A 13,362-nucleotide genomic window follows, 5' to 3' on the forward strand; every position below is an offset into this window, starting at 1 on the left:
AAAGCCTTGTCCAGCGTAAGGTCCTTTTCAGATAAAAGCCGTTTCTGGGTTCCTTCACTTTGAAGCCCACACACAAACTTGTCCCTTAGGGTATCTGCCAGTCCCGTTCCAAACTGGCAGTGTTTCGATAGTTTGCGCAGTTCTGTTAAATATTCAGCATTGCTTTCATCCTCATGCTGGTTCCGTTTGTGAAACTTGAATCTTTCTGCTATCAGCAGCGGTGTGGGGTTTAAATGTTCCTGTAGTATCGTCACTATGTCTCCAAAACTCTCTTCCACTGGCTTCGCTGGGGTTACTAGATTTTGTAATAAGCCATAAGTCTTTGCACCCATTAAATTTAACAATACCGGCGCTTTCTTGTCATCTGACACCTCATTTGCCCTGCAGTATACCTCTATTCGTTCGACATATGTAGTCCAATCTTCGACTTCATTGTCAAATGCGGTGATACTGCCACTCTTCGGCATTTTGGGTATGGCTTAAAATGGCATCTCCCGCGCTTTCCTTCCTCCCCCGCTGCTGCCAACGCCGCTCTCGGTGGTCCTCGTGGCAATGGCGGCGCCCTGTAGGTTTCACGCGCTTCTCCTGCGCTGCTGCCAACGCCGCTCTCGGTGGTCCTCGTGGCAATGGTGGCGCCTCGCGGGTTTCTGCGCATCTCTCTTCCTCTCCTCGACGCTGCTCGGCCCCTGAACACTGGCTGCGCCCTGTGTGCTCTGCCCTCTCTCTCTCTCTCCCCTGTCGACGCTGCTCGGCCCTTTGCTGTGCCGCTCGGTCGGGCTCTAGCCCGTCGCTGTCCGGGAAGGGTCTGCGCACTACCTGTTGCCAGCCCGTTTCGCTGGACCGCCGCGACTGGAAAGCCAAGCCTGGCTCTCAACAGCCTCCCCCGCAATTCTCGAGTCTCTGCTGGATGACTGAGCGGTTGCCCATGGTCGACGCCCGTGTCTCTGGCCTTGACCTCCAATCTACTGGTCTCCAGGAACGAATCCCTGGGAGGTGATGCAGAGTTGCAGGTAGGATCGAATTTGTCTCGTCGCCAATGTTGTGTCTGTCAGTAGTAAGACACAGACTGCAGGAGAACGGTACAACAGGTGTTTACTCAACGTGGCTCATTCTGGAACTGAACTGTACAGATTACTACTCAGTGCTATATACAGGCGTGGTTACTGCCGGTACTACAGTATACATGAGCTGTAAAAAGTAGTTCCCCCCTTAAAGGTATATACATTACAGATTCCTACTGATACTATGTCCAGCACCAGACCAAAGTGTGCACCCAGATTCGATGAGGCCTCCCTCCAAGCTCTGGTGGAAGGAGCAAGAGCAAATAAGGAAATGCTCTTTCCTTCCTCAGGGAGGAGAAAGCCTCCACAGCAGACCAAAGTTGTGTGGCCTCAAGGGGCACAGGAGGTGAATGCGATTCTAATATGCAGCAGAACCTGGCTGCAGTGCCGAAAGAGGTTTCATGACCACCTTCGCACAGGAAAAGTGAGTATTCCATCCCCATGACCCTCAATCTGATCCCCATCGCCTCTCATCACCAGCACACTGCTTTGTCAACCTCCTCCTCCACATCCCACTTCACTCTTACAGCCCTGCACCCTTACCCATTCCCTCTCTCTGTATGTTCACATTCACTTAACTATTCGACTATGCACCCCTCACACTCCCTATCACTGTGATGCTATGACAACAACTTACAACACACAGGGAGGGCCCTTGGTCGTGGCACCTCACTCCATCTTTGTGTCCTTCTAAGCATCTATGCTATGGATTCTCTACACTCACTCCTTCATTCTCACTCAAACTCCACTTGTCTCCCTCATTGCAGGAAAAGAGAGCCCACAATAAGAGGGAGAGGGTGAGGACAGGAGGAGGGCCACCCTCAAAGCCCAGCTTACCACTGCAGAGGAGGCGGCCCTGGAGATCGTGGGAGTGGAGAAGGATGCGCAAGTGGGGGACGGACAGATGGGCGCATCACAGCAAGCTGGTGATAGAATAGTTTTTCATCTCTCTCATTGACATTGCATGAGTGACTGATATTGATTCTGATGCTCTAACAGATTGACTTATGCTCATCTGCACAATTCAATGTGCATGCAACATTTATCTCACATGTCTAACTCGTTCCTTTACTCCCCCACAGGACCATCGACAGCCCTCCTTCCCACTGTCCAGGAGGAACAGGCTGAGCCCCCAGACTCCTCAGAGGAAGCTGCAACCTCTGAGGGTGTAGCGTCAGCAGAATTAAGCACACCCAGCACCAGCGCAGACACTCACACCTTGGTGGGGCCTTCGGGACATAGAGTAGAGTTGTCACCTGGTGTATTACAGCTCAGAAGTGAGCATCAGCAGATGGTGGAGACAGGGACAGCAGTGGAGAGTCCTCATCGGAGGGTGCAGGACTCTCCCAGCTCAGCTCCGCTGCATGTTGACCCTGTGTCACCGGGTCCATCCAGAAGGAGAGTGGTGCTGGAACTCCAGGAACAGGTGCAGGAATCTCTGGCAGGTTTTGTCTCCAGGGTCGCTGCGAGTGTGGAGCAAATGGAGGAGTCCATCACTAACATGAGCAGAGCCTTTGTGGAGGCGTTGGCGCATGAATGCATCACCACGGAAAGGATGGCAACTTCCGTGGAAAGGATGGCTACCTCCGTGGTGAGGCTAGCTACCGTAGAGGAGAGGATGGCTATGGTAGAGGAGAGGATGGCTACAGCCATGGAGGAGCTTAGTCGCTGGGGTCTTGAAAACATTGTCATTGTTCAGAATAGACTGACATCTCTTGAGGAGCAATGGTCAGCTATTGAGCAGAGAAACCAGACCTTCATGGAAATCCTCTGGAGTAGGAATTCCAGTGCAGAAACAGGTCCTCATGGCTCCCCTGAAGTGCAGCAAGGTGCTGTCAAGCCACTTGCTAGCTCTGACGTAGGGCTAACCCATGAAAGGGATGTTGGTGGCAGAGAACAAGGAAGTGGGGGCTCCTCTCCAAGCGCTCACACGACCATGCCACTGCAGAGCCCTCAGCCAGAGCCCCACCAGAGTCCTCACCCAACTGAGATCGGCGTCTCAGCCCCTGCACAGCCATAGGAGCAGCAGACTGTTGCCGAGCCCTCACAGGCTTGCAACCCCAGAGGACGCCCGTCAAAGGTGTCGATGCAGGAGCAGCAAGAAAGTGAGCAAGAGGCCTTCACATCTGCTTAAGCCACAGGGGAAGCACCACGTAGGAGCACGCATAAGAGGAAGATAATGCACAAGTAGTCACTAGGGTAGTCACTTGGGTGTTATGTTGTGTTTATTTTTGAAATGCCATCAGTTGCTTGTTGTGATAAAAAAACATTCTGATGGCAAACTGTTGAAGTTGTGGCCTGTGTCATTTCGCAAATGGGACTTCCACATTGAGGGCTATGGGCGACTTGCAATTGTCAGTATGGTGGTCAGAGTGATAGGAATCTGCAGGTTCTTGGCCATTGTCGATGCTCTGGTAAGAAGGTGCGAGGCAAAAGTGTTTGATTGGCTAGATAAGCAAATCTGGCCAAGATGAGTGTGTCCCTTGCATCCCGGGCAACAATGTTCTCGTGTGCTGCTGCCGCTGGTTGATGCACCTCCGCAAGCTGTTTGTTGTCGCTCTCCTCCTCCTCCTCATCTGAGGAGGCTATGCGATGAACCACTTGTTCCTCAGGCATCTGCAAGCCACGATGCTATGCCATGTTGTGAAGTGCTCAGCAGACCACAACGATTCTGGAGACCCTGGCTGCTGAGTACTGCAGGGCTCCACTTGATCTATCAAGGAATCTGAATCACATCTTCAGCAAGCCGATGGTTTGCTCAGTTATGGATCTGGTGGAAATGTGGCTGGAGTTGTAGTGCTCCTCAGCTTTGTTGGATGGGCTTCTCAACGGCGTCATTAGCCACGTCTTCAGGGGATAGCCCTTGTCTCCAAGTAGCCATCTGAAAAGTTGGTCTGATGGACTGAAGAGCGGAGGCACACTAGACTGGCGCAGGATGAAGGAGTCATGGCAACTGCCAGGGTACTTGGCACAAACATGCAAAATTGCGTTCTTGTGGTAACACACCAGCTGCACGTTGAGGGAGTGGAAGCCCTTGCGGTTGACAAAAATACTTGGATTGTGATAGGGTGCCTTAAGGGCCACATGTGAGGAGAGGTTGAGTAGATTGGGACTCTACTCATTGGAGTTCAGAAGAATGAGAGGTGATCTTATTGAAACATATAAGATTGTGAAGGAGTTGGATCAGGTGGATGCGGGGAGGATGTTCCCGATGATGGGTGAAACTAGAACTAGGGGGCATAGTCTTAGAATAAGGGGCTGCTCTTTCAAAACTGAGATGAGGAGGAACTACTTCACTCAGAGGGTGGTAGGTCCATGGAATATGCTGCCCCAAAAAGCCGTAGAAGCTACATCATTACATAAATTTAAAACAGAAATAGACAGTTTCCTAGAAGTAAAGGGAATTAAGGGTTACGGGGAGCGGGCAGGAATTTGGACATGAGTCTAGGTTCGGATCGGTCATGGCCCTGTGGGTAGCGGAGCGGGCCCAGGGGCCGTGTAGCCTGATCCTGCTCCTATTTCGTGTGTCTAATTCTGTTAGATTCAGGAGATGGTTCTGTGATAGTGGATTGGCGGTTAGGATCAGATCAGCCATGATCTTATTGAATGGCGGAGCAGGCTCGAGGGGCCAATTGGCCTACTCCTGCTCCTATTTCTTATGTTCTTATGTTCTTATATGTGTGCAGTCAACAATGCCCTGCACCCTTGGAAAGCCTGCCAGATTAACGAATCCAACTACATGCGTGCTTACTTGCTTGATCCTTGGAGAAGTTGATGTAATTGTGCGCGATGGCAAAGAGGGCATCGGTTACCTGCATGATATAAATGTGTGCGGCCGCCTGGGAGACGCCGCTGATGTCTGCTACTGATCCCTGGAATGAGCCTGAAGCAAAAAAGATGAGTGTGCTGGTGACTTTGACAGCCACTTGTAAGGGGTGTCCACCCGCTCCTCTGGGCTCCAGGTCTTGCTGCAGCATTGCGCAGATGTCACCCACTACCCATCGCAAAAGTCTGAACATCCTTTGGCACTGCTGCTCAGTCATGTTGAGGTAGCTCATCCTCTGTCTGTAAACCCTGTTTTGGCGGTATCTCCTGCGGCGACATGCTTCCATGCGCTGGCGCCTTCAGGCCTGTGTAGCTTCAGGTGGATGAGCAGCAGCTTGGCGCTCCTGTTGATGCTCCAGCTGTTGTTCAGGGTTCTGTTACTGCCGTGGCTGGTCTTCGTCTGAATCTGATGTCCAGGAGGAAAGGAAATAAATGGTTCCCATGCTTCTGGTATATACCTCAGTTGAGGAAACGCTCAGTCAAGGTGGCGAGAGGGGTTTCCCAGGAGGTCACACTGGAGATGGGTCTCAGGCTCCAAACTCCCACAACAATGAGTAGGCCGCTAAAAGTTCTCCCAGACCTGAGACAACAGAGTTCTGCCACCTGCGAATGATCATTGGTGAAAACTCCTTTTTAATGGAGCTGCAGCTGTTAGTAAGCAATCCACTTGTGAGGCCGCCAGGATTAACTGGCGTGTTCCAGAGGAGACGTGCAGCATGGGGGAAAAGTGTTAAATTCAGAAAGGCCTCTCAAAATGGGATTAGCGAGGCAATTAAGTGGTTGTTAAGGGCCTTCAGGGCCTATCCCGCCTCTTGGAGGTGGGATGGAAACGGGGTCTGAAACCCTGATTCTGGGAAAATTGCTCAGAGGCGGTCTGGAGGCGGGATCGGAGCCGCCTGCCATTTTTTTGCGTTTTTTTTTTTTTTTTTACACCTCACACGCCTCCAATCCCGCCTCCTCGGGCCTGGCAAAATCGAGCCCATTGTGTATGAATACATCAAAGGGTAGAAAATTTCAGTGAGGTTCAAATAGGAACGTTAACCTGCTTGTATTAGATGCTGGTACGGTGTTCTTACTCAAGCCTTTGTTAATGCCGCCATAGAGATAGCACACGTGAATGTCGCAAGAGTGTGTTAACCATTAGGTATAGCTGATCAGTTCTTTCTCCTCTGCCCCTCACCGTGCCTTCTGTCCCATCACAGACGAGCTCCCTCTTAGTGCAGCATGGTTTAATTTCCCACAACTGATGTCCTTCTGTATCTTCTCAATAAGATCTGCAGTTTAACGTAAATTCCTGCTGAGCTGTGGGCCAGCATCCACCAGGAACTCAGTCAAGATGACCCAAACGTATTCCACGCAAAACCGTCACAGCGGAAACTCTCCGCCCTTAACTATGGGCTGCCCCCAAGCCCAGGTCCTCGAGCTGAAGGGGCAGTGGCAGAGAAATTCGTACGCCTGCCTGCACAAATTGGGCACGGGATAAGATCCCTGCACCTCAACGGGTAGGCCCGAGGCACACCCGATATTGGGCCTCGGGCCTCATTTAAATGAGACTGGCGCGCTGTGGTCACCTGCTGGGCGTCTCCAGGCGGCTCGCTGGCGAAGAGGCTTTGAGTTTCAGCCTGCTGTTTAAATGCGATCGGCGGGGAGGACGGCGATCAAGAGAGGAGGGTCAATCGGCAGAGTGAAGTTGACTGGGACATCGGGAGGGGGGTTCGGGGGGAGTCAGGGAGGTGGTCGAGAGGAGGGACGGGCTACAGTGGCCGGGATCGGCCCACAGTTTTAATGTGAGTGGGAAGCAGCACACTTGCTCCTCGCCCCTACATGTTCAGCTAAGTGTATTTTTAGGTCTTACATTTCTGGTGGTGGTCTGCAGCGGTCCCTTTAAGATCAGGCCGCATGTTGACCCAGTGAACGCAGCTGGCACCGGCAGCCTGAGGGCAACCCAATATTGCAGATGGGGCCTCAGGCAGGCGTTAGGCCCATTATTTGCATATGCAGAGGACCTAATGCCTGTTTCAGGCACGGGCCCTGGACGCCTATCTGTTTGGCTACACCAATATGGCGGGTGGCGCACTTGCGGCTTGTAATGAGCGTGCACTTCCTGCCCGCCATATTGGAGCCTTAGGAGGACTTTTGATTAGATAGGCACCATTGAATTTCTATGCCAGTTTGCTAACCCACTGTTAGTCCCAACTTGGGCTATGTTTATTTTTTTTTAAACTTCCTACCAAGAATTATGCACCATTCTGGAGAATCTGGGGGCAGAATACTGGCGGTTACAGATCAGCCACTCATATACACTGCACCCCATTTTCCTTCCCATTGGCTACAGTGGAGTGGGGTGTATAACGGCAGCTGATTTGCAACCTCTAGTTTTCCGCCGCCCAAAGTGAGAATTACCCCCTGTCCTGTTACCTCACTTTCAGCAGCATCTGTCTCTGTCACTGCCACTCAAACAGTAGCTGGTGTAACTATTGCCGTGTCAGCCTTGGATCCGTGGTAACACTCTCAGCTCTGAGCCAGAAGGTTATGGGCTCAAATCCCACTCCAGGCTGATACTGCAGTGCAGTACTGAGGGAGTGCTACATTGTTGGCTTTCAGAGAAAATATTAAACTGTGGCTCTGTCTACCTGCTTAGTTGGATGCAAAAGTTCCCATGACACTTTTCAAATAAACAGCAGGGGAGTTCTCCCAGTGTCCTGGTCCTCAACCAATATCACCAAAACAGATTATCTGGTCGTTATCTCATTGCTGTTTTGGGACCATATTGTGCGGAAATTGGCTACCGTTTTTCCGACATTACAACAGTGACTGCATGTCAAGTGTAACTCACTGTCAGCCAGAGTCAGAAGGTTGTGACCCACTCCAGGCCTTGAGTGCAAGAATCTAGGCAGATACTCAGTACAGTACCGAGGGAGTGTCGGAGGTGCTGTCTTTCGGATGAGATGTTAAACCGAGGCCCTGTCTGCTCTCTCAGGTGGACGTAAAAGATCCTGTGGCACTATTGTGAAGAAGAGCAGGGGAATTCGCACCAGTGTCCTGGCAAATATTTATCCCTCAATCAACATCACTAAAACAGATTATCTGGTCATTAACACATTACTGTTTGTGGGAGCTTGCTGTGTGCAAATTGGCTGCCGCGTTTCCTACCTTACAACAGTGACTATAGCCAATTAAATACTTCTTGAAGTGTAAAGTGCTGTGGGACGTCCGGTGGTCGTGAAAGGTGCTATATAAATGCAAGTCTTCCTTTTTCTTTCTTTTATGAAGAGTTTTGGGGTGTGAAAGGCGCTATACAAAGGCAGATTTTCTTCTGTAAAAGTCCTATTATTATTAGCTTCTTGTGTACTTGTGGTGTGTATAAGTGTGCACTGCAGTTACCTGGTGAAATCAGCCATCTCCATCATGATCATGCACATCTTCTTGGCCAGTACAATGATGTCGTTGCTGGTCTCATCCCAGATCTCAATCTCTGCATCCAGCCTGCTCTTCACTTTCTTGAAATCAGCAACCTGTTCAGCAATCTTGGCCTTTTCCTCTTCAGGTAGTTCAGTCATCTTACTCTGAAACACAACAGCGAGGAAAGTGTAGCTAAGGCTGGACCTTTGGCATGGGTGATTTTCACTTTCTACTATTAACACAGCTGTAAAACATTTTTCAGGGCCCTCTTACATTCTCTACATTACAGCAGTGACTACACGTCACAAGTATTTCATTGGCTGTAAAGCGCTTTGAGATGTTCGGTGGTTGTGAAAGGCGCTATATAAATGCAAGTCTTTCTTTCTTCTTCTTGCTGCTCTGCGATTGGTCTCTCTTTCTATGACTTTCTCTAACTTTCCTCAGTCGCCTATTGTATGAATCCCAATCTTCACTATTTTTGGCTCCTCCTATCTTTAAAAGTATTTCTGCTTTTTTAATATGTTTCTTCTGAGCTCATTAAACCAGAGCGTTCTAGGTCTTGCAATGTTTTATATTTTCTTTCCTCCTGTATAATATGCCGCCATCCTCCTGTTCTATCTTTAGGTATGGCAAGACTTCCTAGATCGAATTCTGCTTTCCCAAAGTCCTGTCCTCTCACATGTTTTTTGGCATTAGCTTTTACAACAGTACCAAATCTACCAGTACAATGATCCTTAAGATCCCAGGCACTCACCACAAGGTTACTAACCAGCTTTAGTGGATTGCTAAACGTCAAACCCAACACAGCCTCTGTCCCAGTTGCCTGTCTAATATGTGAAGAAACCATCTCTGACCACCTCAATGAATTTGTTTGCATTTTCAGCCCACCCTTCTGGTTGTCCCTGACCCGTCTGTTCAACCTCTGTGTTGGTGAAATTTCCAATGATGAATCCTCTTGTATCTCCACACAGATCCATTCTCCCGGCTAACCTTATGCGGTTGTTCAATGGGAATTTATTGTGCCCAGTTTTGGCTTGGGAATGCTGTTGGACACAATATTCCATGTGGTATATTGCTCACAATCAGACTGCAGCTGCAATCGAGCCTGGACAGGTAGCTTAGTGCTTGTTGGTGCAGCAAGTTGGGATCTCAAACATACCACAGTGGATGAGTGGGTATTGATCAGCAGGCTCTGGTCCAGGGAATGGACAGCAGGAGTGCACCTCCTAGCTCCACATTAAAACCACGTGCCCCTGGCCGACACCACTCAACGCTGCCTCCCACCTTCTTCCAGTTGCTGCACCCCCCCTTGCCTTCCCTCCCAGTTGACCAAAAATTCTCACAAATATGCCCTGAATTCAGAAATCTGAATGACAACCAAAAACTCCCATACCTACTGGGGGAGGAGAGAAGCTGTGTAGCACTGGCGGCACACTATGTTACAGCTTGCCATGAACAGAGGGGCAACCAGTAAACTAAGAAAAGAGTATATATAAATAATGCGAATGTATATTTATACACTCAGGGATATACCTGTTTATACACTGTATGAATAGAACTGCGTTTATGTGTTCAACCATAAATGTATTTTGATGCTTTGGCAACATAAGATGTACCTTATCATGCCAATAAAGCGATTTGAATTGAATTGAATTGAATTGCTGCCCCCCTCTCCCCCTCCCTCCTGATCATTTACCCACTTGCAAGACCTGCCCAAAGCACAGTGGCCAGAAATGGAAATCGTTTTCGCTAGTCGGCGTCTGTGGCTTGCTGGTCTGATGTAAATGAGGCCTGAGGCCCAATATCGGGTGGGCCTCGGGCCTACCCGTTCCGGCACAGGGATCGTTCCCTGGGCCCAGTCTGCGCCAGCAGGCCGGTGGAACCACTTCCTATGCCTCCGAGTTCAATCCCACATTTGCATCGAGATAACCGATCTCTGTCGGCCTAGCTGTAGGGGATGCGGTTTGACCCTCAAGTGACCCTGGGTTTGGGAAGAGGGAAAAAGAAATAAAATCGGGTGGAATTCTCATCGCCCAGTGATGCCTGTTGGAAGCCTGAGAGCGGTAGGCGATGGCAGACGGGTCTCAACTGCATTCAAAAAGCATTGGTTCAGAGTCAAACATGAACGACGGCCACTTGGGCAAGATACCAGAGTGTGCCCACTTTCCTTGGTGCAAGGAGCCAACACCTTCAGGAGAGGATAAAATAAATTGCACATTGGTGGTGTCGCAATAATTTCAAACTTTCCCACTATATAAAAAACTTGCATTTATAATTGCATCTTTCACAACCGCAATACATCTCAAAGTGCTTCACAGCCAATGAAGTGTAGTCGCTGCTGTAATGTAGGAAACACAGCAGCCAACTTCCTCACAGCAAAATCCCACAAACAGCAATGAGATAAATAACCGGATAATCTGTTTCATTGGTTGAAGGATAAAGATTGGCCAGGAAACTGGGAGAACTCCCTTGCTCTTCTTCGAATAGTGCTGTGGGATCTTTTACATCCACCCAGAGAGGGCCTCAGTTTAACGTCTCATCTGAAAGACGGCACCACCGATAGTGCAGCGCTTGAGTGTCAGCCTAGATTATGTGCTCAAAGTCTCTGGAGTAGGACTTGAATCCATGATCTCCTGACTCTGAGGAGAGGCCAAGGCTGAGGTTTTTAGATACACTATTTTGCTATTAGATTTTTTTTACTGTTCTCGTCACTTTGCATTTAATCCTTATACAGTAGTCCAAACCCTATCATTGCAATCATCAGTGCCTGTGTCAGTTAATCTCCTGGTGATTCCAAAGATCCATAACATAACATTCAGAACTTAGAATAGTTGATTGAATATGATACCCCTGGTTCAGTGCTCCTGAAGTGCACACATCAAGACTAAGTACTGCCACTTATACAAGAACTCTTGCTCTAAGCAAAATTTAGCCAACTACTTCATTTCTCATCTCATTCCCAATTCACTGCCAATCATGTAATCTTTCCACCATTAGATATTCAGTTGCACTCTGAATAAGATCCTTAAATTAACATGAGTTAATTAGATACAAAGCATCTAAACTCGAAAATGTAATTATTGACACCACAACTCCTCAAATTTAAACTGGCGAGATCACCATAATATTAATTGACTATTATTCTAACCAGTCCAAGGGGTACAAGCTAATGAACTGCTTAATGTTTACAGTCTTTTGGGGGAAACAACCTTATTAGAATATTAACCACATTTTGTGTAGGTGCCTCCCCACATCACACTTGTGTGAATACACTTTTCTGTAAAAAAAAAATCAACATTCAAAATCATTCTTTTTTCCAAAGCAGTACACTACTACAACTGCTGCATCTTATCGACGTTATTTTAACTGGTTACCTCTGGCTGTTTCCATTTTTGTCCATACACACAGGAGTGACATCAGTACCTAGTCTCTCATTGGCTTGTCACTTGACGTTCCTTCATAGAAACATAGAAAAATAGGAGCAGGATTAGGCCATTCGGCCCTTCAAGCCTGCTCCGCCATTCAATATGATCATGGTTGATCCTCTATCTCAATACCATATTCCTGCTCTCTCCCCATACCCCTTGATGCCTTTTGTGTCTAGAAATCTATCTATCTCCTTATTAAATATATTCAGTGACTTGGCCTCCACAGACTTCTGTGGTAGAGAATTCCACAGGTTCACCACCCTCTGAGTGAAGAAATTTCTCCTCATCTCAGTCCTAAATGTTATACCCTGTATCCTGAGACTGTGACCCCTCGTTCTAGACCCCCCAGCCAGGGGAAACATCCTCCCTGCATCCAGTCTGTCTAGCCCTGTCAGAATTTTATACGTTTCATGTTATGTGATTATTATTACAAACAGCTTTCCCCAGCGTGGTCTGCACTGTACTGTGCCCGACTGGGGTTAAAATCGCGTCGGGCCGAATGAAATCATTGGACCATACCGTTGAATATTGATGAGGCATTCGCCTGCCTGCGGCGAGCACCTCTCGCGCCTCCTGAAACCCAGGAGTTAAAATAGCAGCGGGCAGGAGTGCGGAGGTATGTCCTCCACCCGCATTTTAACCCCCCACCCCCTCCCCCCATGCACCGATCTCATTGGGCCTAGGGGGAGTTAAAATCGGGGTTTAGGATATTCATTCAATTATGGATTCATGCAATCAGTGTTTAATGTTACATTCTCATTGTTTCCACGGGTTAAAGTTCATCCACTACTCCATACCTTGTCGGTTTTCCCCTCTGTCTGAACACTGGTGCGACTTCGAGCATCATGATCGTCCTCAAGGTCAGACATGTCCTCAAGTTCTTCAGGTGTCTGGGAATAAAGTAGCAGGAAATGAGTGTTAAAAGACTGATTGAAACACAGACTTTTAGACAATGGCATTTCAGTACATTCACTGCCAATCCATTGCTTAATTGATTCGGAAAATTGAACTTTTACTCACTCGACAATATTTGTGATCTTCAACGTGAGACAAAAAACCTTATGAAAGCCAATTGACCCATTATTTTAAACAACTTTAGACAGGGGAGGTCTATGTGTATAAGATATATTGAAGAACAAAATCAGTGAGAAAGCTTCAAGAAATGAAAAATGAATTTCACTGTGTAATTTCACAAGAATGAAAATACATGTAACTAAAACTAGATTGAACTGAAAATGTAGGTTGAAGTCTCAAGTAATTCTCAGAAACTTTAACTGTTGGATTTTAATATTTGTTGTGAACCAGTTTCTGTATCCAGATTATTTACTGGCCTAACAGAACACTGCTGGCTACTAAGTCTAGTATAGTTTTGGGGAAATGGGTATTGACAGGAGGACCATGTCTGCACAATGCGCGGGTAAAGGATTAGGACAGATGCCAGGAACCATTTCCTTTCATAGGGAGGCGTCGCCCTCTGGAACAATCTTCTCCCACTAGTGGTGAGCTTGGGGTCCCTACAATCCTTTCAAAGGGAACTTGACCAGCTCCTGAGGAGAGAGAACAGGATTAGGGGGCAAGTTTCTGGTTAGTTTAGGTTGTGATGCGTCATGGATAATCATGGTCTCCTGGAGTTTGTTTGATTGTCT

At 48.2% G+C, this 13,362-nt stretch overlaps 1 protein-coding gene across 1 annotated transcript in view; it reads right to left on the reverse strand.

Moving 5' to 3' along the window:
• The window catches only part of LOC147113688 (catenin alpha-3-like), a 3,852,991-nt gene that overhangs the window by 484,176 nt on the left and 3,355,453 nt on the right, over positions 1 to 13,362 (reverse strand). The window contains exons 14-15 of the mRNA XM_085994990.1: positions 12,514 to 12,606; positions 8,271 to 8,452 (exon numbers count right to left, since the gene is read on the reverse strand). Of these exons, the coding sequence (XP_085851116.1) occupies positions 8,271 to 8,452; positions 12,514 to 12,606 (275 nt within the window). The remainder of the gene's footprint in view (positions 1 to 8,270; positions 8,453 to 12,513; positions 12,607 to 13,362) is intronic.

The sequence above is a fragment of the Somniosus microcephalus genome, chromosome 8, assembly GCF_052327205.1.
Source record: "Somniosus microcephalus isolate GS21.2 chromosome 8, FLI_Smic_1.0, whole genome shotgun sequence".
Taxonomy (NCBI): domain Eukaryota; kingdom Metazoa; phylum Chordata; class Chondrichthyes; order Squaliformes; family Somniosidae; genus Somniosus; species Somniosus microcephalus.